Source organism: Gymnodraco acuticeps, unplaced genomic scaffold, assembly GCF_902827175.1.
Source record: "Gymnodraco acuticeps unplaced genomic scaffold, fGymAcu1.1, whole genome shotgun sequence".
Classification (NCBI taxonomy): Eukaryota; Metazoa; Chordata; class Actinopteri; order Perciformes; family Bathydraconidae; genus Gymnodraco; species Gymnodraco acuticeps.
The window spans coordinates 1787371-1815346 of record NW_022992150.1 but is presented as its reverse complement, the minus strand read 5'-3'; the positions used below and the strand labels follow the sequence as shown (position 1 = coordinate 1815346).

Here is a 27976-nt window from a genome sequence, read left to right as displayed (position 1 = left end):
CCATCCGGTTAGTGACTTTCCGCTAGCTAGTTAGCTTAGCTGCAGTACACTACAGTGCCCGTTTCAAAAATAAAAACAGAAGTTTGTACCGAACATGGCTGTGTAAAGACTGCATAAAATGCATTTTTTGTACATTTTATTTTGACCTCACATTGCTGTTACAGCCAAAGGAAGCAAATGTGTTTACATACATTTGAGTTAACGTATTACAAGTTATTTTGTCTAGTGAGCGTTAGCTAAGATAGCTAACGTAATACGCTGCCTGTACTGTGTTTAGCAGGTTAGCTGCTAGCATTCAACAGCTACAGCAAGCTGGCTGAAACACAAGCGTACTAAACCTGAAGTTTGGTTACGAAAGGTAAGTACATCTTATACATTTATGATATTTAGTTTTTATCATAGTACATTATATGAATCGTTACTTACACAACTTATGTTAACGAACGCACCTAGCTAACGCTATAACGCTTATATACCATTGCAATACAGATGATATGGAGTTTGCCTAAAATCTGTTAGTTCATTTGAGCAGTTTATTTGTTTATGGTCCATATTGTCATGGTAAGAACATCCTCTCACTAGCATTACTACAATTGCGTGATTGGCACACCACAAAATGTGCATCACATCATACCACATTTGTAATACTAATATTAGTTTACAAATATTTGTCAACATTGTTTAAACGTTTTCTTGGAACATAAATGCTAGAAATGTATGTATTAGTATTTAGCAACGCCAAGTAGGAATGATTATTCCAAGTTATTTCATTCTATATATACAGTCTATAAATGATAAACATGCATCCTGATGGATTTCAGTATGAATGTATTGCTCAGGATAATTCACCAATCACTGAGATGCCTGTCACTAAACTGAAAATGTTTCCGTTTAGTATGTCTGATTCAGACAGCGATGAGGACCAAGATCGCCCTTTCTCTATAACTGGCTTCCTCTTTGGAAACATCAACGAAGATGGGCAGCTAGAGGATGACAGTGTGCTGGACGATGTGGGTGTTTTAAGATTACCAATGCAACATTTAACATTACATTTTAGGTAGTATCATCATGCATATGATGAATTGGAAATGGGGGACCCTGATGTAAACAAGACGAAAGTCTTTCTCTGGTCTGCATCCCCTTAACAATTGTATGTTTTGAGCTGTACTGTACTGTACCCAATATACAAGCTGTTAATAAACTTTTCAATCAATCAATCATAGCAATTAAACAACGATTATTAGGTTCACGATGGAATTGATGTATATTATTAATGGCCGAGGCTATATACAGGACGGTCCTGTACACAACGCCAAATGACTATATACAGGACCGTCCTGTACACAGCTCTCTGAAATGGCTATATACAGGACGGTCCTGTATATAGCCATTTGGCGTTGTGTACAGGACGGTCCTGTATATAGTCATTTGGCGTTGTGTACAGGACCGTCCTGTATATAGCCACTCCCTATTATTAATACATTTAAACAGCTTACTGTTTACTGTATCACAGCTTGTTGCATCTTTCTGATCTATTTCTGTTGTTTATTTTCACCCAGGAGTCCAAAAAGCATTTAGCTGGTTTGGGTTCTCTTGGTCTGAGCTCACTCATTACAGAGATCACTGCAAATGAGGAGGATGATCAAGACGTCAGCAGAGATTCTACGAATGTGGACGCAGATGGTCTGTTTGAATATAAAAAAATGAATCTTGCATTCATTTATTGAGTAACAGGATGTATTGACATTCATATTATTCTCCTCATTAAGGTTGGGTGAAAAGCACAGACGATGCTGTGGATTATTCTGACATCAGTGAAGTTGCGGAGGATGAGACAAATAAATACCGTCAGGCCATGTGGTCTCTGCAGCCCAGCAGGCAAACAGGTGATCCACACACAGCCCTTAAGACTCACATTTGTGGTTGATTGTTAAAAAACTGATATCATCTTTAAAAATGCAACTACAGTGGGGCAAAAAAGTATTTAGTCAGCCACCAATTGTGCAAGTTCTCCCACTTAAAAAGATGAGAGAGGCCTGTAATTTTCATCCTAGGTACACTTCAACTATGAGAGAGAGAATGGAGGGAAAGAATCCAGAAAATCACATTGTAGGATTTTTAATGAATGAATTGGTAAATTCCTCGGTAAAATAAGTATTTGGTCACCTACAAACAAACAAGATTTCTGGCTCTCACAGACCTGTAACTTCTTCTTTAAGAGCCTCCTCTGTCCTCCACTAGTTAACTGTATTAATGGCACCTGTTTGAACTCGTTATCCGTATAAAAGACACCTGTCCACAACCTCAAACAGTCACACTCCAAACTCCACTATGGCCAAGAGCAAAGAGCTGTCAAAGGACACCAGAAACAAAATTGTAGACCTGCACCAGGCTGGGAAGACTGAATCTGCAATAGGTAAGCAGCTTGGTGTGAAGAAATCAACTGTGGGAGCAATTATTAGAAAATGGAAGACAAAAAAGACCACTGATAATCTCCCTCGATCTGGGGCTCCACGCAAGATCTCACCCCGTGGGGTCAAAATGATCACAAGAACGGTGAGCAAAAATCCCAGATTTTGGGAGATGGCCCTGTGGGCCATCTAATGGCGCATTAACGCCACTAATTATTTTAACGCGATTATAGCATGTGTATTTTTTTTTCCTCGGCCGCCCCGTAGTTTCAGAGCGCATCGAGTTTAAAATACCATCTACAAGCTGATGCTGACAGCCCGCTCCTGCTGCCCGCTTGTGGCAGACCACACTTCCACGCTCACCGGCAGGCACCGACTGGCCATCTGGAGGACCGGGAGGGTGTGTGTATGTGTGGCCCGAGCGAGCGAGAGAGAGACCTTAAGTGTATTGTTGTTGTTAGCATCTGGTGCTAGCTAGCTGCGCTAACGGATATAAGGAGCTGTTTAAATGAAAACAGGAACGAAATTTCGCCACAACTGCGCCGAGCACTTGACTTTATGCAGGAAGCCAGACAGTGGGACATTGTACGAAAAGTCAGCACACTCAGCACGGATAGTGCGCAACATGATTGCAGCGTCCAGGCAGCTCCCGTTCGAGCATATGCCTTGAGTTGCACATAGCTCCAACGATCCATCACACACACACACACACACACACACACACACACACACACACACACACACACACACACACACACACACACACACACACACACACATACCATGTATACATCACATTACATTGACTTACATGCATTTCCTGGAGACTTATCCTAACCTTAACCATAACCAACACATGCCTAACCCTAACCCTTAACCTTACCCTCACCCTAAACCTAACCAAGTCTTCACCCTAAAAATTAATGATTCCCCTCATGGGGACCTCCAATTTGTCCCCATAAGGGAAGCCAGTCCCCACACGTGACTATGTAAACAGATGTAGGTCCCCACAAGTATAGTAATGCTAGACCACACACACACACACCATTTGTATTGTATTATTGTATTAGGTTCCAGGTTGAATTGAGGCGAATATTTGTAATGTTCAGAGGTTGTTGTGTTTAATATTCATGAGAATATTTGTCATTGTTCAAATGATAATAAACATTAGCATAAAGCATATTTGTCCACTCATATGTTGATAAGAGTATTACAAACTTGAAAAATATTCCTCTAAGGTACATTTAGAACAGATAAAAAATGTGCGATTAATCGCGATTAACTATGGACAATCATGCGATTAATCACGCTTAAATATTTTAATCGACTGACAGCCCTAATTAAAACACATTTTCCACAACATTTTGCAAAGTCAAACCAACACCTTTTGGTTCTAAAATGTTTTCCTACCATATTGCTTTTTACCACAATTTTCATCATCACTACCACGGATGACAAAATACTGTTAAACTGTTGGATTGTTAACATTTTCAAAACATTTGTAATCTTAGATGATGAGGAAGACTACGATGCCGACTGCGAGGATATTGATTCTAAGCTTATGCCTCCTCCGCCACCACCCATTGTTCCTACCGCTGCAAAGAAAGAGGAACTCGCCTCTCAGAGCCCAACTGGTAAGGGCATGTTTACTCAAAATAATGTCCTCTTCTACAGAGCTGCAACTATTGAGTGTATACACGGATCATATTGTAAACTCAATACATTCAGATTAGGTTTTAGTACTTAAGGTCACAAATATCCAACGTCGTCTCTTCCTAGTTGGGGAAGAGGGTGATGGCATCATCCTGCCCTCCATCATCGCACCATCCTCTAACGTCGATAAGGTCGACTTCAGCAGCTCTTCAGACTCTGAGTCAGAAACTGACCGTCCCTGCCAGGGCTCAGGGGCTGGTGGCCCCCCAGATAGTCTCACCCTCCCCCTTGCTGGCATCATGCAGAAAGATGCTGCCAAAGCACTGCCAGGAGTCACAGAGCTCTTCCCAGAGTTTAGGCCTGGAAGGGTAAGGGACTGTCCTGAACTGAGTTGTATCATTACACATTCATATTATCGTGTTTAAATCAAGGAGTCCACTGATGCCATCTGTCTTCCGGATGTTACACCAGGTGCTTAGGTTCTTACGGCTCTTTGGTCCTGGAAAGAACATGCCGTCAGTTTGGAGGAGTGCTCGCAGGAAGAAGAAGCGGAAGCACCGAGACCCTCAGCCTGGGACGCCTCCGCCAGAAGGAGAGCACACAGAGACAAGCCCCGATAAAAAGTCTGGGTGGATTTACGAGTATGCGCTGCCTCCACCACCAGAGCAGTGTCTCTCTGACGATGAGGTACATTTTCAAATGTTACAGCCTATTGTAGAATAGTTCCCACAAATCATTAAAAATAGCATTTGATTTTATTAATCTAAAAATAAGAGCTTAATCAAAAATGTTTTTAATCAAATTGAATATTGTCCTAAAATTGTTAAAACATATGAATTAGGATCTAATTAAGTGCTTATTTTTTCTCCTACTGACATTGCATTTTAAAATCTCAATAATTCGTAAGATTAAAAAAAAAATTACATTTTAAATATACCCAATTCCTTTTGCATTAATATAACGACGACCATAACAATTAAACCTTTAGTTCAGTGGTTCTCAAACTTTTTCTGTCAGGCCCCCCTTTGGAGAAAAAAAAAGTCGGGCCCCCCCAACACAAATAGTCAGGCTCAGTGGCGGCGCCAGAGATTTATTTTGGGGGTGCTGTGGGGTAGCTTGACGTTTCATAGAGCGTGCTCAAACATTTAGGGTTTCCCATTAATGTACCGGGCGCTACAGTGGAATGTTTTACTGCAACACTCCCCACGCAAATACACAATGTACCCGCGACTGTTACAATGAAGGCTCGATAATCAGCTCACGGCATATAGGTGTAAGCAGGGGTCAAGTGCTATTTTTATAGGTGGTGTGTGGACCTCACATAGGGGGGTCCGGGGGCAAGCTCCCCCGGGAAGATTTTGTTTTAAATGTTGAAGTTGAAAGCATCAATCTGGTGCACTTTGAGAGCAAAATGAAGAGATCTATGGATACATCTCTCAACACCCAGATGAAACAGAATTGTAAACAGATTTACTATTTCTTTATGGATATTTTACAAATCACCCTTTTAAACTTTATTCTTGTTTTACTGTCATATAGTATTTCATACCTGTTTTTCATTTATTCCCTTATTTTTTTATAACTATAATGATCATATAAACGTGTGCCTCGGAAATAATTGTTTACATTAATGGTGACCAAAAAGTTTGAGACCCACTGAGATAACACTGAGAGTCCTTTAGCTCACTGAGTCTCTCAGTCTGACAGGAGAGGACTCTCCTCCACTTTGTTGTTGAAAAAACTCCTTATATCCGTTAGCGTAGCTCGCTAGCACCAGAAGCTAACAACAACGATCTCCGGTACCGGTGTGCTCTCTCTCTCTCTCTCTCTCTCGCTCGCGAACACAAAATGGCTCGTTCCACACACACACAGAGCCGAGCTTTAATGAAACACAGAGCCCCAGACGTAATAGTACTGCATCATATTATTTTCGAATCAATAATTTTTCAAATGATGATTTATTTATTTTTTATAACCATTTTTCCTCCTGGTCTCTCACGCCCCCCATGGGGGGCGCAGAGTAGCAATACAAAAAGTCTTAAATATTCTTAAATCTAACTTTCCCTAAGCTGTGGGTATCCCTGTATAGACTCTCAAAGCATCTGGTAGTACTCTGGCATAAGCCATCGTATCCTGCACTTTACACGCTTTTCTTTTCCGTCCAGATAACCATGATGGCTCCGGTAGAATCCAAGTTTTCCCAGACTTGTGGTGACGGGGACAAGGAGACAGAGGCTAGGCCTAAAGTAGCAGAGTGGCGATACGGTCCGGCCCAGCTCTGGTACGACATGCTTGGCGTACCAGAGGATGGAAGCTACTTCAACTACGGCTTCAGGCTCAAAGAAGAGCAGAGCAGTGAGCATCATGAGCACGACACGCTTACAAAAATACAAGAGACTTCACATAAGGTAAGCAGGCGTGAATATCTGTAGCCCTAACAAGATAATATGATATTAGGTGATTGTGTTACTTACATTGTGTATCATATATCTCTAGATTCTGAGGCGAGAAGAGGACGACAATAATGAAAATAATGGAGGAGATATGGACGTTTCAGACCTTGAGAATGAGCTCTTCCTGATGGTTACTCAACTGAAATGGGAGGAAGATATTATCTGGAATGGGGAGGATGTAAAACACAAGGGCGCAAAGACTCAGAGAGCTAGCCTGGCAGGATGGCTGCCCTCAAGCATGACCCGCAACGCCAACGCGTACAACGCACAGCAGGGTAAGAAATCAACAAGAAACACAAATATCTTTTTTTTCTCTTGCGATATTATTTTTGTGTGTCACCCAAACAAAACCCAGAGGCACAAGCAGGGACACACTGTAATATTGTAATGTAAATAAATACATGTATTATTATCGATTAAATCTTACAGGTCTGACAAGAAGTAATTCCCTGTTGGTGCCACCCACGCCTCCCCCCATGCCAAAAATGCCTTCAATCACTGGCTCGAAGCGGGAGAAAAACAGCCATGACCATCATAGTGAGTTTGTGTTTAGGTCCAAGTACACATAATATATTCAACAGACCTTTGTGTCACAACATCTCATTTGCCTTTTATTTGTTTTTTGTTCCGCCTTCAGCCTCTCATGAAGAAGGCTCTCCCTGGTTCTCCATTTTCCCCATTGACAGCGAGGAGTTGGTGTATGGACACTGGGAAGAGAACATTATCTGGGACGACCAGGAGATGGATCACATGCTCATGCCACCTGTTCTTACACTGGACCCCAATGACGAGAATATCATCCTAGGTATATTCAGGATTCACATATTGTTGGGCAACATATTACCTTATTATTATTATAGATATTATAACATCTTTCCAAATTTGACATCTTTCATTGAAATTGGGCATAAATGTTCAGAAGGACCTTTCCGCAGTTTGTTTTTGAAAGCTGAATAATCACAATAACAAAGACAAATATCACCTGTATGAATACATGTCTAAATGTGTATGTGACTGTGTGTAATTGACATCATCTACATAAACAAAACATCTAATATTAGTTTGTAGGTAAACGTGAAAATCCTGTATACCAGTATATGCAAAGACTACAGGGATCTGTATAATTTGACAACTATTCTACAAACTTTAACTACAGTTTGTCCGAGCACTGAGGCGGATAGTTGGCTTATTTTGACAAACTGCTGTCCCCTGTAGAAATGCCAAATGAAAAAGAGGAGATGACTTCCCACTCCCCGTCAAAAGAAAATAAGAAGGAGACGGCAATCAAAAAGAGCCGCATCCTGCTGGGAAAGACAGGGGTGATCAAAGATGAGCCACAGCAGGTAAGCTGCCTCCTCAGGGCAGAGGAAGGAACATGTTGGATTTTATGAGATGGCAGATCACAAGGTCTGCTGCTTTAGTGAAGATGTGTCATTTGTATCAGAAAATGCAAACTAGATACAAATAAATTGACAGAATTAAGACTTTATTTGATAGTTCCTATCCTCTATCAATCATAGACTATTTGTACAATTGGATTCCAGTCGTGGCTGTAGGATTGTTTCCAACTTTTGTCATCCAAACATTTTCAAGAACGCAGTAGTCCAAAAGTCTGAAATGATTGAAAAAGTTGGATGTCATTTTATGTTTTTATCTTTAAAAAATTACATTTGGTACAGCTGTAGACAGGACACTTGCCCCTGAGGATTCACATGTTGTTTAGCACCATCAAGTGTGAGGAGCAACTATAACATTTCTAAAAAAACATCAACATTACTTTGATTGGGAAATATGGTTTCTCTCCACTCAGAACATGTCCCAGCCTGAAGTGAAGGACCCTTGGAACCTCTCCAATGATGAGTTCTACTATCCCAAACAGCAGGGCCTGAGGGGGACGTTCGGTGGCAACATCATTCAGGTCAGTGGAGCCCACAGAAATAAAGATGGAGCCAACAGAGCATGATCAAATTGGGAATGCTTTAAATTGTTGTAATTTGAAGTGTCGATGTCTTATCATTTGAGTGAATATGTCAAACAGCACTCCATCTCGGCCCTGGAGCTGAGGCAGCCCTTCTTCCCCACTCACATGGGGCCCATGAAGCTGCGGCAGTTCCATCGCCCGACTCTGAAGAAATACTCGTTCGGATCTGTGGCTCAGCCGGGTCCTCACGCTGTGCAGCCGCTGCTCAAACACATTAAGAAGAAGGCCAAGGTGAGGCAAAACAAGCACTTTGTATTCAGAGCATTCAGATAACCTTTTTGTACTTTTGTTCATTAACCGAGTGTATGTGTTAAATATATTTGTTTTGTATAGATGCGAGAGCAGGAGCGACAGGCAGCAGGAGGAGGAGACATGTTCTTCATGCGAACCCCGCAGGACCTGACGGGTAAAGATGGAGATCTGATCCTGGCAGAGTACAGTGAAGAGTACCCGCCTCTCATCATGCAAGTCGGCTTGGCCACTAAGATCAAAAACTACTACAAGAGGGTGAGTCTATTTTAGTTTTTCGCCTCATGACGTTGCGATTTTCTTTTAGCCAAGACTTGCCAACTTGTTTAAAATTGTCAGCATTTTGATTGTCAATTTTTTCCATTTGCAAAATAGTTTTCTATGTTATTATGGTGTTAATATATATATAATTAATTTAAACGACAATTGCAAACTACATATTTAAATACAGGTGGAATAAAACACCAAAAAAATGCAATCTTTGTAAATATACATTTCTTACCCAACTCAATCTTTTAATTGAAGATATTCCACATCATGTTTAACATTGAACAATCATCTTTATGGCGTTGTTATTTGTACTCTTCAGAAACCTGGAAAGGATCCTGGAGCCCCCGACTGTAAATATGGAGAGACCGTGTACTGCCACACATCCCCTTTCCTGGGTTCCCTCCATCCTGGACAGCTCCTGCCGGTCAGCACCATCACAGTCAACGATTCCGTTTTCAGATTAGAGTCAAATATATGCAGAACCTCACTATTCTGTTATCATTGCAAACAGTGTGATGGTACATCTTTGTTTCTTTCAGGCTTTTGAGAACAACCTCTTCCGTGCTCCTATCTACCTGCACAAGATGCCCGAGACCGACTTCTTGGTTCTGAGAACTCGACACGGCTACTACATTAGAGAGATTGTTGACATATTTGTTGTTGGTCAGCAGTGCCCCTTATTTGAGGTTCAAGGGCCCAACTCAAAGCGAGCAAACACTCACATCAGAGACTTCCTACAGGTGCGCTTGATTGCCTGAACTCTCCTAGATACTTGCGCTGCTGATTGTTCCAAATTCTCACTTGTCACATGTCCACACTCTGCAGGTGTTTATTTACCGCCTGTTCTGGAAGAGCAAGGACCGGCCCCGGAGGATCCGCATGGAGGATATAAAGAAAGCGTTTCCCTCACACTCAGAAAGCAGCATCAGGAAGCGGCTGAAGCTCTGTGCTGACTTCAAACGTACAGGTAGACCACGCTCAGCACTAACCCCGTCCACCCACCATTCAGTGATCATTATCATGTGTTGGACTAACCTAATCCAGTTGTGCTATGTCAGGGCCGTATTGAGGTTATGAAGTTGAACTCAGCAGTGTGTGCCTTGAATTGACAGACAGGGATCTAAGCAGGGAAAGAGCTTGTTACAACTACTATGGATATTACACGAAAGGTAAGATTTAGTATAAGGACAGTATGAGGTCACATGGTAAAACATGCCAAGTCTTTAAATAAGCAAGTTATGGTTTTGTGTAATGCTTTTAATTTCATAAGTCTAACATACTTGTTCCTGAACTTGTTTGTTGCCTTTAATATATGGAGTCATTAAAGGGTCAAATAATGTATCTCTGTATAACCATATCTGAATATATGAAAAGGGTTTTGTATGAATACATTCAAACATATCAATATTTCAATCAAATTCATTTATATATGTAAAAAATGTCTGAACATATTGATTACATCTTTTTAATTCACAAGGAGCTGTGTAGCTTTGCATGACATTTTGTACATCCGATGGAAACAAAAAAAAGATTTACACAGGTACATTTCAATGAATAACAGCAAACCTTTGCAAAAAATATGTTTCATGCGCTCACACATTGGAAACATTTTGAGCAAATCTCTTTTTTTTACTACAAAATGTCATGCACTACTCACAGATTTAAAAGTATAATTTGTTCAGATTCAATGTGTACAATAATGTGGCGATGCACAGATACAATTGATATGACCTTCTGTTGAACCCGTACTAATACTACACTATGTGTTCAAAGGTTAAGGTTGTAGATATGAGAAAACCCCTAACGGTATCTTGTCGTCACGCCAGGGATGGACTCTAACTGGTGGGTGCTGAAGCCGGACTTCAGACTGCCCACAGAGGAGGAGATCAGGGCCATGGTGTCTCCAGAGCAGTGCTGCGCTTACTACAGCATGCTGGTGGCAGAGCAGAGACTCAAGGTAACAGTATCCGCCTCTCAGAACGGTAAACACAGGTGAGTGTCTGGGCACGGTTTACTATAACTTATTTTACCCCATCAGGATGCTGGATATGGTGAGAAATCCTTCTTTGCTCCAGACGAGGAGAACGAAGAGGACTTTCAGATGAAGATTGATGATGAGGTATGTGTTCCTTCTTAATGAAGTTGTGTCTTTGTCATTTGAAATACAAAAAAACATTTCAGATTTACACAGTGCTGACCCTGTGTGACACATCTTAGGTGCGGACAGCTCCTTGGAACACAACGAGAGCCTTCATTTCGGCCATGAAGGGGAAATGCCTGCTGGAGGTGTCGGGCGTGGCAGATCCTACAGGCTGTGGAGAGGGCTTCTCCTACGTCAAAGTGCCCAACAAGCCCACTCAACAGAAGGTCAGACTGCTTAAAGCTAAATTGTGCTAACCCAATATTCTGCCTTGTGTAAATATAAAGACAAACTTTGACCTAGTTTGGTTTTTCAGGACGACAAAGAGCCGACGCCTGCCAAGAAGACAGTGACGGGGACAGACGCTGATTTGAGGAGACTCTCGCTGAAGAACGCCAAGCAGCTGCTGCGCAAGTTTGGAGTTCCAGAGGAAGAGGTAAGAGCTAAAGCTGAAGTGGGACAGCCTAGTGATTTAACTCTCAGTCTGAACAAAACAAATCTGCTGTCTACTTCTCGATCAAGCTACCTCAGATTTTCAACAACTGTAACCACTTTTAAAAGAAAGCCATTCATGTTCAAGTGTTCTGAAATTGCTCTCTGTTGAATGGTGTGCACTGAAATTGCATATTAACTTTATTTTAAACTCTTTTTTTATTCTTACCTACCTGTCTTTTTAAACTTTTGTTTCCTTTGTGTGATTTAGATCAAGAAGCTCTCCCGCTGGGAGGTGATTGACGTGGTGAGGACGATGTCCACAGAGCAGGCGCGTTCAGGCGAGGGGCCAATGAGCAAGTTCGCCAGAGGCTCTCGTTTCTCCGTTGCGGAACACCAGGAGCGCTACAAGGAAGAGTGCCAGAGGATCTTTGACCTGCAGAACAAGTGACACTCTAATTTAGAATCTTATTTTGTATGTATCATTCTGGATTCGGTCTGAGCTCACCTTAAGTCCCTTTTCCTGTTGCACATCCACCACAGGGTGTTGGAGTCGGGGGAGGTGCTCTCTACAGACACAGACAGCAGCTCGGCGGAGGACAGTGACTTTGAGGAGATGGGGAAGAACATCGAGAACATGCTGCAGAACAAGAAGACCAGCTCCCAGCTTTCCCGCGAGAGGGAGGAGCAGGAGAGGAAGGAGCTGCAGAGGATGCTGATGGGGGAGGAGAGCGATCGTGATCACAAGGGACGCAAGGAGCGACGCAAAGGCTTGTGTGAGTCTCTGTTCCTAAAAGTCACATGGTGCACCGAGGACATCTCTATCAGCTGTGCTGGGTTCAAAACAGTTGGTCTCTTACTGTAATTGTTCCTTTCCTTCACTCTGCAGCCAGCTCCCTATCCACCAGCTCCCACAAGGATGACGACACCTCCTCCGTCACCAGCCTGAACTCCGCGGCCACAGGGCGGAGACTCAAGATCTACCGCACCTTCAGGGATGAGGACGGCAAGGATTATGTCCGCTGCGAGACGGTGCGCAAGGCCTCCGTCATCGACGCCTACACCAGGATCAGAACCACCAAGGACGAGGACTTCATGTGAGTGTGTTTCTATTGGTGCTTTGATTTTGTTAAAAAGTCTGCCCTTTACGTATGAAGTTTTATATTATACAATTAGTTGTTGTTTGCAACAACATACAATTTCCTTATTTTAGGTTAGTCACGATTCAAAATAATTTAGGATATCAAGCTCATCTTTGCCTTTTTTTACTTCGGGTTGTGTCTTTTTTGGAACATTTATAACAGTAAATTAACGACTGTACGGAGGAAGAGTAAAAAACCATTGATGTTCAAAAGCGTACAAAAAAAGTATACATAAAAATAAAGCCTTAAATTGTAGATTACACTCGACGCCTCATCCCGATTGTACCAGTGAATTTAAAACAGCTGTCATTGTGTGTCTTTGTTGTTGCAGAAAGAAGTTTGCCGTCTTCGATGAGCAGCACAGAGAAGAGATGAGGAAGGAGAGGCGGCGTATTCAGGAGCAGCTGAGGAGGCTGAAGAGAAACCAGGAGAAGGACAAGATTAAGGGACCTCCAGAGAAGAAGGCCAAGAAACTCAAAGAGAGGCCAGACCTCAAGGTCAAAGTAAGTAAACGGATCATTACTACTCTCCTCTGTCACTTTGCTTTTCCTCGCCAGGCTTGCATTGGTGTAATGTAGTTCTCTCTGTATTATGATCACAGTGCACAGTCAGATGATCTGTAATGTTATTCCTCTTTTCCCCAGTTAAAGTGTGGAGCATGTGGAGCCATCGGACACATGAGGACCAACAAGTTCTGCCCGCTCTACTATCAGACCAACGCGCCGCCTTCCAACCCTGTTGCCATGACAGAGGAGCAGGAGGAGGAGCTGGAGAAGACCGTCATCCACAACGACAACGAGGAACTGATCAAGGTGGAGGGCACCAAGATCGTGCTGGGCAAACAGCTCATCGAGAGGTAAGGGATTCGCCTCCTTCCTCCTCTCTTACCATTGAAAATAATTGTGAAATTCTTCCAGTTTAATTAATCAATTACTGCAGCATTTTTCAAAATTTGAGTCACGCTTATATAGTGTTTATAAATGTTGTGTCACCTGTATCCCCTGTTGTTCCTCATGTTTTTATTTTCTCCTGCAGTGCTGATGAGGTGCGCAGAAAGTCTTTAGTGCTCAAGTTCCCCAAACAACAGCTTCCCCAAAAGAAGAAGCGACGCGTAGGCAACGCGGTGCACTGCGACTACCTTAACGTAAGCTATGTTTCACAGCTTCTTCTAACACATTTTAATCTGGGAGTTACTAAAGTTTACACTTTACACTGTTTTTGTTTCATTACATTCACAGAAACCACACAAGGCCATCCACCGCAGACGCACTGACCCCATGGTGACCTTGTCTTCTGTGCTGGAGAGCGTCATCAATGACATGCGGGACCACCCTAATGTAAGATCTGCATTCTCCTCGACAAAATGTCATTGACTGCTTTCACCTCCATTCCGAAATGTGTCCGGTGTTTTTATGGCTAATGATATTCCACTCATATTCCCACTTACATGCTATTGTCATGTTAAGACTTTTTTCTACTAGTGGCAGACTTGTTTGAGTGTGCAAACACAGCCGCTTTGTTTTATTCGTTCAATCAAAATCATCCATAATATTTCAAATTAGCTGTGCGTGTCAATTTGACTAGAAATGTGGGCATGTATTTTGGGTATGCACCTCTAATTGGTTTGTATACAACACAGTATTATGGATGGTAAACCGGCAGGAGGTTGTATGTCGCATACGGAGATAAGAACCCCAACATAGAAGCATATTGCGAACACGTCATATATCCCGAAAATGCTCCTAAAACCTGAAAAACATTCGCATATCCCACAAATTATAAACAAAATATTATTTTTGAATAAAGGCCTTTCTCCTCTTGACTTCTTCTTTCTCTCCCTTGCAGACGTATCCGTTCCACACACCAGTGAATGCCAAGGTTGTGAAGGACTACTATAAGATCATCACGCGGCCCATGGACCTGCAGACGCTGAGGGAGAATGTGCGCAAGAGACTCTACCCGTCGAGGGACGAGTTCCGTGAAGCCGTGGAAGTTGTCGTCAAAAACAGCGCCACCTACAACGGTAGAGTGTTTAACCACCTCTTCTGAAAACACACACAAGTGTTACTGTTTTTTTACTTTCAATTTAAACTTGCATCAAAGTTTAAAAGCAGGTTTCTGTTTTTGTTCCCCCAGGCGCAAAACATCCCATAACGCAGGTGGCCCAGTCCATGCTGGACCTGTGTGATGCTAAGCTGAAAGAGGTGAGTGTTAAAGGGGACCTATCATGCAAAATGCACTTTTTGATGTCTTTTAAACATAAATATGTGTCCCCGGTGCGTCAGGGAACTCACAAAGTGTAAGAAAATAAAACCCTCTCTCTTTTCCTCCGTAACCAACTCTCTAAAAACGGGGGTACAACAGAGCTGATCCAGATTTGCGTCCGATATGACGTAGTATAGGAAATGCGGACCCACGGCACTATCAGAAACGTTTCTATCAGAAAAAATGCCCGACTGTTTTGGACGTAATATGGTCTTTGTTTACGTTAGCAAGCATCGCTAACACTCAGAGCTAACCTGTACTGGAGAGAGCATGTGTAAAAAAGCAGGAAATAGAAAAAGGAACTCACCTTGTGGTAAACCCGCAAGAGAAAAAGCATTTGAGCTCCATACTGTTTCAGAAATAATCCTTGATGTGGTTTGGCACATGACGTTGGCGTTTAATCACGGCAGCGTTTAGCTGAGTATCTCGTAGAATACTGAGCAGGCATTAGCTAAGGACCCAGATCAGCCATTCTCTTACAGTGCTTAAACAGAGGGATATGAGGGAAGTCTAAAATGCATGATCTGTTTGGTATTTTGAGCAAAACACATCATAGATATGTTTTTAATATATTTTTATATATCTGAGACCCAATATATGCCTACAAATAGAATAATAGGAGACCTTTAATGTTAATGTTTTGTCTTGCAGCATTTTTTTTGTCAATGTTCACATTAACCATAAAACCCAATGTGTGTGTTTGTGTGTGTGCAGAAGGAGGACAGGCTGGTGAGGCTGGAGAAAGCCATCAACCCGTTGCTGGATGATGACGATCAGGTGGCCTTCTCCTTCATCCTGGACAACATCGTGACCCAGAAGATGATGGTTGTTCCCGATGTGAGTCATCCCTCCTTAACTTTTTATTATTTTATCTTAATCAGTTCACATGCAGAATGAGTTGATGACCTCATGTCTGAACTCCTCCCTTCACTACAGTCATGGCCGTTCCACCATCCTGTCAACAAGAAGTTTGTCCCCGATTATTACAAAGTCATCGTATGCCCCATGGATCTGGAGAACGTCCGCAAGGTAAGAGTCACACAAGGTGTCATCTTCAAAAAGAACAACTCATTGAATATTTAAAAAATCAGCCATGCAGAAACTGTGCCTCCTTTATTGATTTGTGTTTCCTGCTTCAACAGAACATTTCCAAACACAAATACCAGAACCGGGATGTGTTCCTTTTTGACGTCAGTCTCATCCACGCCAACAGTATCAAGTACAATGGTAATTGAGTTAACATCGCCGTGATTATTTACAGTCCCATATTGAGGTAAAGATGTTGTTTTAAGCTCCATTTCCTCTCTTTTTTCTTCCACAGGCGCAGAGAGTCCTTACACTAGGACGGCTCTGGATATTATCAGTGTGTGCAAGCAAACCTTGGCAGAGGTACGTTGAGTCTTTTAGCCATGGAAGGAGGAAGTGGCATGTTAATGAGTTATGTATGCAGTCATTCACATCGGGCTGGGCTTTACCATCTGACCAGAGCAGCTGGAAAGCAATGATGCTAACAATCTAAAAGGGTGTACAAGATGAACATTTATAAAGAACCTTCTCCATCTAATGAGTAGTTATCCCTCCAGATATTTACAACCCCTATTGTCGTATATAATAGTTACAACTATATATATATATAATATTGACATTGTGTAGAATTATGTAACAAAGAAGCTAAACAATAAATCATACTGTGCATCTAATATTAGATTGCCCTTGATCTCTCCAAATATATCTTGCAAGCACTCAAAATGTGCACTAGGGAACACGATAAAAGAAAGACAAATAATTATTTTAACACGCGTGTGTAACAGAGTGAAGCTGTTAGTGTTTTCATTGTTTCTTGTTTAACAGAGTGTTGTGCTGAATTCACATCTTGTTTAAACTCATTGCTAATTGCTTGGCCATTAAAATGAAATGATGAATCATGTGCACAGGTGGTTTTCTGTGTAGTCGCTATGGGAGACCACAACTTTTTTATGATTTAAGACAGGAGTAAAAACATAAATCATTGCTGTAATACCGACATTGTTCCTCCAGTACGATGAGCACCTGACGCAGCTGGAGAAAGACATCTCTACGGCTAAAGAGGCGGCTCTGGATGCAGCAGACCTGGAGTGTCTGGACCCGATGACGCCCGGGCCGTACACACCGCAGGTAGGAGAGCAGCTCAGTGATTGGTGGATTCTTGGGTATCTTCCTTCTTTGACCATAGACTCTAGACTTTCAGCTATTTATAACGTGCCACTTCTGGTAGTCTATACTTTTCTTTGGGCACTAGTCTCCTTTCCACTCCTTGTAGTGATTCCAACCATTTAATTTCTTCCTTAGTCTCTGCACTAACCCTCCTTTCCAGAATGTTTCACTCTAGTTTCCTTACTGTAGTTTCTCCTTTCTCCCACCCTGTGTTTCTCCTGCTGTCTCGCCCTGCCTCTCCCTTTGTGTGTGTCGCTGTGTGTGGTGTCGGCCAGCCTGCTGATCTGTTTGACAGCGGGGCGTCAGGGAGTCTGCCCAGAGACAACAGCAGCCTGTTCTCTGAGGGACCGCTAGTGGTTGCTCCAGAGAAGAGAGGGGGGCAGGTATGGAGAGAGACAGAAAAACGGCTCGCAACCACATGCCACCTCTCCTCAAACTATCCTCAGAGCAAACAGCTTGATCACCGGCAATCTTTGAACCAACACAACATTACAGACAACATAACAGACTAGAATCAGTGTAGTTATAAGACCATCTCTGTCTTTTGACAAGAGATCTCAATAGACTTTTAACGTACTGCCCCGCATGGTCGCCACGGCAGGAGACCCGGGCAGGAAGAGTCAGATGTGGACTTTGAAGGCTTTGAGGAGGAAGATGATGGCAATCCCAAAACTCCTGCTCCTGTAAGAAAGACAGATTTATTGACAGATTATGTAGATTTGAGGTCACCGCTACAGTACATTCAGACACAAAAGAACATTTGCCACCAAGTACGCTCACATATTCATGCGAGTTACTAAATCACTTCAAATTCGGTTCAAGCCTTTTCTGAGGCCTAATATTCGAATCCAGCAAAATTCAAGAATAAACAAACTATTCTTCTATTTCTAATATTTGCAGTTGGATGGCCTGGTTGAGGTGAAATGGGGTTAATATTTTCACGCTTTGGGAATTGTACTCATCTCTTTCTTTGTCAGACTGGCACTTTTCAAACATTCTCTTTGTGCTATTTAATCATACTATTTGAATGATTTATTTTCTTGATTTGTATGTACCTCCACATTTACTAACGCTTCAGCTTGCTTTCTTCTTGGTTAAGTGTTTATAACATATTTGTCTGCCCTGTCTTTTGAGGCCGAGGACGCAGACGGAGATCTCGAGGACGACGATGACGAAGAGGACATGTTGCTGCCCCCTCGCAGACAGATGCTCGACCATGAAGAAGAGGAGGAGGAGGAGGAGGAAGACGACGGACTATCTATCCGCCCGGCACAGGCCAGCGTCCTGTACCAGGACCTGCTCATGTCTGACGGAGAGGACGACGCCAGCGAAGAGGAGGGCGACAACCCCTTCTCCTGTAAGTCCTGGGGAGGCAGCAGAAAATGGTCACAGCTGTGCTAAAAAAAAGTTATTTAGAAATAGAAAAATCCTCATGACAGCAGTATTGTGCTGCACATTTACACTTAAAGGTCTCCTATTATATTATTTAGGCATATATTATAGGTCTCAGATATATAAAAAACATGTCTATGAAGTGTTTTGCTCAAAATACCAAACAGATCACCCATTCTAGCCCTGCCTCATACCCCTCTGTTTCAGCCCTGTTAGAGAATGGATTATTCTGGGTCCGTAGCTTTAAAAATAAATAAACAACAAACTGATAAACTGGGTCAAAGGAATGGGCCTAGGAAAATATTTCCCCAACACCGGGGACACATATTTATGTATAAAAGACATCAAAAAGTGCATTTTGCATAATAGGGGACCTTTTAATGGCATAATAATAATAATGAATCCTTTGTGAAAACCATGTGTAGCCTCTCATGTTGTTTTGAGTTGCGTGTCATTTGTCCTGATGCCTTGTGTTTCCCCTCCAGCCATACAGCTGTCGGAGAGTGGCAGTGACTCTGACCGAGAGTTGTACGTGCGACCCACTCCTCCACGGAGAACTCAAGAGACGGCCCGAGCCACTATGGAGCAGGACGAGAGCATGATGTCATATGAAGGGGACGGGCCTGATGTTCCTCACATGGAAGACAGCAACGTCAGGTACAACTGGCCCAGAAGCCCATCATTCTCTGTAACTGTACTGAGGAATGAAGAGGCTTATAATGGCGCATTTCCACTGCAGGGCCTCGCACGGCTTAGTACGGTATAGTTAGGCCTTGGTAGGCCAGGCTCACTTTATGCTGCGTTTCCATTACAGTTTAGGAACTGGGGTAGTCACTATAGCAGGGCTCGGCAACCCCTGGCACGCGGCACCGTAACCAGTGGCACACTAGGAATAAGTGGAATAAGTGTGCAAAATATTTAAATTCTATTTTCGGATCCTGAACGAGACCGCCGCCAGAGCGCGTCTCCCCGTTACCTGCAGAAGGAAGCCATGCACGCAACGCAGCCCCGCTCTCTTTAACTCCAGGTGACTTTCTGCCGCTTTCCTCCGTGGTGCAGTGCTGATCGTTTCACCACAGAGGAAAGCACTTCACAAATTGCAGTACCCATAAGGAGCTGTACAAATGCCGCAGTTTTTGCGTGGCTGTATCTTTAGTTGAAAGCCCAGCTCATCTCTCATCGAAATAATATGCTACAAAGGGGCGGACTGGCCATCTGTGTGTTCTGGAGAATCACAGAACGGACGATCGTCCTTATTATTATGCCGTTTAAACCAATTATTAAAATATGTTTGTTAAATTCGGCATCATGTAAGTTGCGCTGACAGGTCCACACACTGCTTTCCCGCAGCGAGGCTCCCCCCGCAGGGCTCGACATTATAAATGGCCCGCTGGCCCGGAAGCACTATTTAGACACCCCGGGCCAGCATAACGTACTTTCCACTTGCCCGCTCGTGCCACTAAAAATATTGCTTTAAAAAAAAAAAAATGGTCCTGTGGTATTGGTATTTTGACAAGCAATTTTGTTAAATTGTTTTGTTTATTAACGCTACAACATAGCGTTTCGTGAGTCGGTTGTCGTTGTTGGGTGAAAAGCAAACAGCTGTTTGCTGCGGAGCGCAGCGCGAGCAGGCTCCCGTGAGCGGGAGTTCACTACAGACTATTGCGCCACCTAACCATTCGCCAAAAATGTTTTTAATACCAGTGGTAACCGGCCAAGCGCCGGGCAAAAAACAATCTTCAAATAAAAGAAAGTCACCGGAGGAGTTAAAGGACAGTGACAGGGAGCATGAGAAGAAGAGGGAGAGAAAGTTTCAGCCAGCTTGATCGATGGAGTTGGCTTCTATAGAGTGGTGCAGTGACGCGTCCTAAAACCCTTTTTATAATCTATCGATTAGATTTATGATTCGAACATTATAAAAGTAGGGTAGACCTGTGGAGATTATCCAGCTGAACAAAACGTGCATTTATCAAACAGGTTTGTTTTCCACAGACCTTATTTCCAGCTATTTTCCAAAACCCTGTGGAGAAATCCCATTGCTTTTTGTCGAGGGAACCAGCAGCTTACTTCCTGGTTTTAGGATGCGTCACTGGCGGCACCTCTCAATATGATGCCAATATAAACAAGGTCTTCTGTCGGCTCTGTACATCAATGCCGACCTATGCTGACAAGTAAGTGAAGAGTAGACAATATAAAGGTATTGGCTATAGGGAAATGTCCCAGCAGTTTACTTTTCTAACTCCTAATGACAGGAAGGCAGAAAGTGCATTATACAAATAATAATACTCATAATAGCAGACATTTTTTAGCAATGACCACAATATCATTATTTTAATAAACCAAATGTGAACAATTGAGGAAAATAAGGAAGAACTGATTATTCAAATGTTGTAGTACAAGTTGTAATGTAGTTAGTGCATAAATTACTATTTTCTTCATTATTAGTCGATTTTTTTTTGGACGAATGCTCCGGGCCAGTGGTTACAATGGTGGGGCCAGTGGAATTTTACCCTTAATGTCTACCCCTACCCCGCCCTCCTGTTGACAGTTCACGTCGAGCTCCTCACCCCCTACATTTTAAAAGGTTTTTTGCCTGCCATCTGTCAGCAGACTTGTCAAAGCATTAATTCATGGTTTTACTAACCGGTATCAGTATGTTATCACTTCGGCATCATTTTGAAACGTGTATTACAATAAAATCACGGTAAAAATATGTTCATTTTGTTGTAGTTGCCAGCGATTCTCTCACTAGTTTAGCATACTCAGCCCGGTTGTTGGCCCGGAAAGAACCTCGATTTTGGAGAGCCAGAAAACTGTGAAAAAGTACCCCTAGCCGGAACTACCCCTAGTGGAAACGTGACCAAAAACGGGCACGGCACGGCCCGCTTAAACCGCGCTCCGCGCTGTAGTGGAAATGCGCCATTATGTTTACAAGCAACTTGTTTAAGTCACTCTTTTAGGAATTTTTCTTCATTGACAAAAAGCAATTGATTATATTTTCTTAGCTTCTATAACAATAAAACTAATACAGAGATGTGATTATATTAGAGGTAAATACATTGCTTAATAACGACATACTGTATATGAATAGTTTTGAAAACAGGGTTTGATTTGATGAAGATCTTAAGATTATTACTTAAAACACCTCTTGTTTGACTCCCCTCTCTTCTGTCTCAGTTACGGCAGCTATGAGGAGCCAGAGATCCGGAGTCAGTTGCAGCCCTCCAGTCTGGGAAACGGAGAAGAATACGGCATCAGTGAAGAGGAGGAGGAAGATGAAGAAGATGAAGCACAGAGGAGAGCCCCAGCTGTGCTCTCCAAGGTCCAGCTCAGTGAAGACGAGGAGAGCGAAGAATTCAGATCAATAGGAGGAGACAGCGACATGGACTCTGAAACCTAGTGACATTTTCTTTTCTTTCTACCCGCAGTATTCGGAAAACATTGTTTATAATCACAGTTTTATGTGGAGAAAATGTTGTACATACTTTTGTAAATTATCGTTTGTAGCTTGCTCCTCTACTGTAAGTTCTGCTGCACCTACAGTTAAGAGACACACAGCATATTGTACATTTCACTTTGCCTTTTATAAGTTGTATCTTGACATCTATGTACATTTGTTTTGTACCGTTTAAACTCAATCATATACCGCGCTTTCAAATTGTTAAGAAGCGACTTTTCTATCCCACTTCCTGATTAAAACATAGAATAAACACACTGTAGGTTATTAGACAGCTCTTTGAAAAACACAAATTCATGTACTTCTAAAAGACATTAAGCTGCCGTTAGAGATCATTAAACATTAACTTCTTCCTCTGTTTAAATTTGCCCAGGAAATGTATAGAATGAGCATCGTTTGTATTTAGTATTCTGTTTTAACTCTCCAAGTGCTTAAAAAGAATGAAGCTTTGTGAAATAAAGTGGTTTAAATCTGGTTTTAAAAACAAACATCCTCTTGTTCTTCCATATTGACATGTTTAATCTAAAGACCACACCCACACCAGAGATGAACTTGGTTTGATTACATTTGAAGTCAACTTTGATGGATGCTGTGTGTGCAGTTGGGGTAACAAACCACAAGGCCACTGCATGCCAACAAAAGAAAATGATTACAACTTCACTGGATTTGGTTTGACTTTATTGATATATGACTGTCATCACAGGAAAAGCACAGATTTAAGTCACTTTAATGTAAGTACAGTAATAGCTGCATAACATTTAGATGAGCTGGCTCCAGGGCCCTGGTATCGTTTATGGTGGAAAGACTATCCACAGTATGTTGTCACAAAATAAAATTGCACACCTCCATCTATTTCTCGGTAACAAGACCACTTCCTATTGAGCATGAGGTTACCTTTTGTGTTGTTCTCACAGTGCTTGATGGCAAACGGCACACTTCCTGTTGTGTCAATTCTGCAGAAAAGCTTATTCTGCAATTGTCCACAGCGTGAAATTTGACTTTCATATTAGGTCAAACTTCACTTTTAACAATGCTGGTATTTCACATTCAAATCAGCATAGAAAAACCACTTCTGTAACAAACACTGATAACATTTGAATTCCTTATATTACAATATTACACATCACACAGTTTATCGTTTAAACAACCTTGTTTCATTTCAGCACACAGGATGTTTGGTCGTATGAAGTCCCAACCACAAGGATGCTTCTGTCAGGTGTTGCTCAGAGAATTGCCAATTACACATTCTGAGATCTTAATCTACAACCTGTATCAGATAAAGATGACCCTGTCAATCGGATGGATACCTCAACATGTAACATGCCTTTATGAAAGATTATTTCCACAATCTACTTCTCATATCTGCTTGTTTTTAAATATAGATGAGAGAGAATACTTTGTTAAAATGTAGAAAGTAACATTTCAATTACTTTTTCAAAGCAATGTTACCTTTATCATTTGGTTACTTTTTGATTACTTTTGTGCAAGAAAGCTTAAAAGTAAAAGATATATGTACACTAATTTGTAAATTACATATTTTTTCTCTGTATCTGTAGCAATTAAAGTTATTTTGTATTTTGATCACGTTACACTGTTTCTTTGAACTAGTCACTCCCCAGCACTGTTTAAATGATTATGAAGGCAGGCATTCAAGTAAATACATATTGGATATGACATAAACATCTGTTTTTATTCTACCCTATCAAAATGTTAGGCTACTATCAGGGATTCACCATTGAGTGGACGGCACATTTCTGCCCCAAGCCATGCTGGTTGACCTGTCAGGTGAGGCGGAAATGCGTCCATGATCAGAGAGGTGTCCTTTAGCGGGGTGAGGGATCCTGCTGGGGCTGAGAGAATGAGACCTCAGCAGCCGCTCGGAGGCTCTCACTGCGCGCAGCGAGCTGTTGGAGATCATGGCCGCTGAAGAAAGTGAAGGAGTCCAGCAGCCCGACACATTGCTGACAGATGATGCACCTGAGAAAACATTAGGACCAATTTTCACTGCTGGGTGTAAGGTATGTGGTTTTCTTGTGTTTTTTTATTTTTATGTGAGAAAAAATATCCAAACCTGATGCTGTGGAAGTGATATGGTCAAGAAATTGGCAGTCCTCTGTGTCCAAACTTCTGCTGTTCCTCACAGCCTGAAGGGAGCGGAGGCTGGTCCGCAGAGGTGTCCGCGTCCTGTCTGGTGATGTGGCTGCAGAAGACACAAGGGTCACACTCAAATACATAAACACAAATGTATTATACCTATACATATGCTATGTGTACCTTGATTCTGTTTCAGCAGCTTGAACTGGATGACTTGCTGGTGTAGTCTGGCCAGTTTCGGACTTTGGCAGCCCTGGTTAGCAACTGTTGGTGAGCGGCGAGGGGAAGAGCTCAGTGACGAGAGACCAGGCTGCCAACAAGAGGAAGAACAAATCTTAGTTTTATTTGATGCAGGTAAGTTATTACTATGTTCAACAGTGGTGTTAAGACAAGACAGAAACATTACTGATGGCTCAGGGCTTCTCGTCCTGGTAGGTGTGGAAACATAGGCTTGTCTTAAATCTGAAAATGATAAACCAAGGTTATCACAATCCAACCAAAATGTAGTATGCAGTGTACACTAAATCATAAAAACACTGCTCTGTACTCACTGGCTTCCTGTATACGGGCCATGATGTGGACGTCTGTGATGTCCTGCAGTCTGTAGTTTGTATATATCGTGTCGCGCGAGATGCTCAGCTCATTATGATCTGATTAGAATAATACATATAAAATAAGGGCTAATAGAATATATTACATTAAGATAGAGTTGGATCCTTAAACTCTCCCTTTTGTGTTACCTGAACTGACAGATGTTTTGTACATAGAGGAGCCCATATTATGATGAAAAACTGCAGGATGTCTGTAGTAAAAACTGCCTGATCCTGACAATACAGAAAGATAAAGATAAATAAGATAAGATAAGATAAATGTGACCAAATTAATCAACCAAAATAAATCTTAAAATCAAAAATATTAGGCAGACAATAAGTGCTGATGCTTACTTTGATTCAGCCAATTTATCAGTGAACGACATGCCGCCTCCATCTCAGGACTGGGGTTATCCAAGACGTGTCGACACCATCTGAGGGCAGACTCACTCCTCTCCTCTAACTCCTGCTTCTTTGGAGACTCATATAACCTGTGAGGAATACGCAATTATCTGACACTGAACATATCTCACTACAGCTCTATGTCAAGGTGGACCTGTTTGGATGAGTTGTCTTGTCAAATACCAAGAACCAATAGCATCCTAACATCTTTTCAACTGCATGGGGACAAGGACAATCAATCAAACCTGGGTCCGTGTCTTATTTAAAGTTTAAGGAGATACATTACAGGGAGAATCATGCTGTTTGGATTTTTTGCACCATATGCTGTTTGTTTTTACTACACTTTGTCTATTTGACCAAAGACACATTAGATAAAGCCTAATTTGCATGTTTGAAAATAATATTTCATAACACATGTAATGCATAACATTTTCTTGATGCAAGTAATCAACTGAAAATATGAATTGTAATGTCTATTAGTTCCTCTTTTTTTTACATGAAGTGTCCATTAACATTGTCCCACCCTTAAATGAGAAATAATGATTGAATTAAGCCCCACTCTCAGAGAGAATACTGCTGAAGGTCTGATGGCACCTACCAGCTCTCTTCATCCTGCTCACCCTCCTCTACCTCAAGAAGCTCTACTGAGTCCAAAGCCGAGTCTTCTTCCCGGGAGTCTTCACTGTCCCAGCTGTCATTTTGACAGTTATACTTGTACAACATCCCATCCGTGGAACAGGGTGAATGGCACCCTGACTTCAAATGATCTAGTCTTATTCTAGCATCCATGGCAAATGACCGATTGTTACAATTCTTGACTTCTGTTTGCTCAGTGTCCTTCCAAATGCTGCAGTATGGATCTGAATTACCCCTCAGCTGCACAGAGTTGTTTGTTAACTCATTGCAGAGATGATGATGGTTTGGTCTTGTATCAAACTCCTCTGGTGGTTGATTGCAGATATACGGGCTCCAATCACCCTGGAGTTGGTTTTGGAGTTCCATTTTTCTCATCCAAATCCTCAAATGTCCTTTAAATTCTTGTCCTTACTCCTCCATTTTAACGATGTTAGGTGGACCAGAATCAGACAAAATTGGGCTAAATCTTCATCCTCAACAATGTGATTCTTTACAGTTCCAACTATGGTTCTTTTGCTCTGCAGGAGCTGAACTGTGTTTAGCTTCACCATAGCAACTATTGACCCAGATTTGTTGATTAGGGCGCTGTTAAGTTTAGACACCTAACAGATTGGCTGGATTTAAGAAGCATCATGAGCTTATGTGGATTAAAGAGTCGAGGAGTTGCTACCAAGAAAAGAAAAAGAGACACCCAATTTATATACCATCACAAACTAATATGGTAAACCTATAGGTTATAGCCTTGGTTGAGTGATACAATATGTCACAATGGTGCATTCACACCTAATAGTCCGCTTCTCAGGTGCGCACTCTCACTGTAGTATAAGATAAGACATGTTTTCCAGAACCATGTCACTTTTCGTTCATGTGGCGTTTGGAGCGTTTGCTGAATGTTTGTAGTGTACACACACACACACACACACACACACACACACACACACACACACACACACACACACACACACACACACACACACACACACACACACACACACACACACACACACATGCAGATTAACACAAGAATGAGAGCTTCTCTTAGAGCCATGTGAAACATAAGATTATCTTTCTTTCTCACCCAAACCAGCGGCAAAGTGCTTCTTTGTTCTTTATGGCTCAAAGGAAATAAATGTAAATCAAATCAGATATGAAGACCATTTAATCAGCTACTTTAAATTATGTTAAATCGGGCTACTTTAAGTGATGTTAAATTGAAGCCACCAAGACTGATTTAAATGAACATGAGGGTTAAATGGGCTGCAATTACTATATGTAGCATGACATTGGCTCAACTTATAAAAACATAAAACGTAAAAATTAGTTAAACTGTGAAAAGTTCAGGTTGCATTGTGCATTTGACAATTAGGGCATGTCCCAGTTAGCTAGCATGCAGCTACCTGGGAACTAGGAGGACTAGTTAACCAACTTGGATTTGGAACAGTGTACATAACTTAAATATGAAATTCAAGTTATTTCATATTCAAGTTGAGTTTTTAATCCATGTACACATGTGTATATGGTGTTTGTTTTAATGATGTACAATAATGTAGGTATATGGAAGCCCATTTCCGCCACTTAAAAAAAAGAAATCCCCATGAAAAGTCATAATGAGATAAAAAAGTCGAAATTACGAGATAAAAAGTCATAATTATGAGATAAAAAGTGTGCATCTTGTCAATATTTCTTTACTGCTTTTAGCCACTTTTGTTGAACATTGTTTTCAGTTTAAGAACATGTTTACATTTCAATGCAGAGAACTTTCTGTGAATACCTCAGTTAAGGAAGTAGTTTAAGATTGATGGTTTATATTGCTAGACTTCACTAATAACCTGAGTCTAAATCAGTTATTTCAGACAACATACTGTTATGATTATTACATGGTTTATATGTGGTAATGTCTAGGGTCATTTGGGATATGAAAGACAAATGGAACAACCTTACTCTGTGTTTCATATGTTATATTTACAACTTGTGTTTATTGAAAATGAAAAGCATTTGACGTTCATCTAACCTCCAGAACACATGCACCAAATAACCAGCCCCACTGTTCTTTCTGAAGAAACACCACTTGACATCAGGTTCACCCATTAACATGTTGGGAAATCAGTGATTTATTACAAAAACAAGAGATGTCACATAATAGTCCAATATGTTGACATAATCCTTTTTTAAGCACTATTCTATTCAGGCGCTGTTCTTGTTATTTACCAAAAAAC

The 27976-nt window shown here is 41.7% G+C and overlaps 1 protein-coding gene and 1 pseudogene across 3 annotated transcripts; one reads left to right on the top strand and one right to left on the bottom strand.

The window, feature by feature from the left end:
* The first annotated feature begins 19 nt into the window (after positions 1–19).
* taf1 (TAF1 RNA polymerase II, TATA box binding protein (TBP)-associated factor) lies at positions 20–22528 on the top strand. 3 transcript variants are annotated; one of them, XM_034204131.1, is made up of 41 exons: positions 20–358; positions 896–1010; positions 1560–1683; positions 1770–1886; positions 3923–4045; positions 4191–4432; positions 4536–4751; positions 6230–6472; positions 6561–6792; positions 6947–7054; positions 7155–7322; positions 7733–7860; positions 8328–8435; positions 8556–8729; positions 8832–9005; positions 9337–9441; positions 9557–9757; positions 9843–9984; positions 10844–10974; positions 11056–11136; positions 11235–11384; positions 11474–11593; positions 11861–12036; positions 12133–12365; positions 12479–12686; positions 13063–13234; positions 13376–13587; positions 13767–13875; positions 13970–14068; positions 14577–14754; positions 14868–14935; positions 15711–15833; positions 15933–16025; positions 16139–16223; positions 16318–16385; positions 17034–17150; positions 17465–17572; positions 17777–17872; positions 18324–18546; positions 19067–19238; positions 21759–22528. In XM_034204131.1, the coding sequence occupies exons 2-41, from the start codon at positions 897–899 to the stop codon at positions 21979–21981; spliced, it is 5964 nt and encodes a 1987-aa protein (XP_034060022.1). In that variant the 5' UTR covers positions 20–358; position 896; the 3' UTR covers positions 21982–22528. The 3 variants fall into 3 exon arrangements, with proteins under 3 accessions (XP_034060022.1, XP_034060019.1, XP_034060021.1); XM_034204128.1 differs by lacking the exon at positions 17777–17872; XM_034204130.1 differs by lacking the exons at positions 20–358; positions 17465–17572; positions 17777–17872 and having other exon boundaries at positions 897–1010.
* Positions 22529–22714: 186 nt separating this feature from the next.
* On the bottom strand, positions 22715–26126 carry LOC117538445 (annotated as a pseudogene).
* Positions 26127–27976: the final 1850 nt, after the last annotated feature.

Coding starts and splice junctions, on each gene's coding strand:
- taf1 (XM_034204131.1), top strand. CDS start 897: ATGTCTGATTCAGACAGCGATGAGGACCAAGATCGCCCTTTCTCTATA. Junction 13,876..13,969: donor TGCACTGCGACTACCTTAAC/GTAAGCTATGTT, acceptor TTACATTCACAG/AAACCACACAAGGCCATCCA. Junction 16,026..16,138: donor ATCTGGAGAACGTCCGCAAG/GTAAGAGTCACA, acceptor CTGCTTCAACAG/AACATTTCCAAACACAAATA.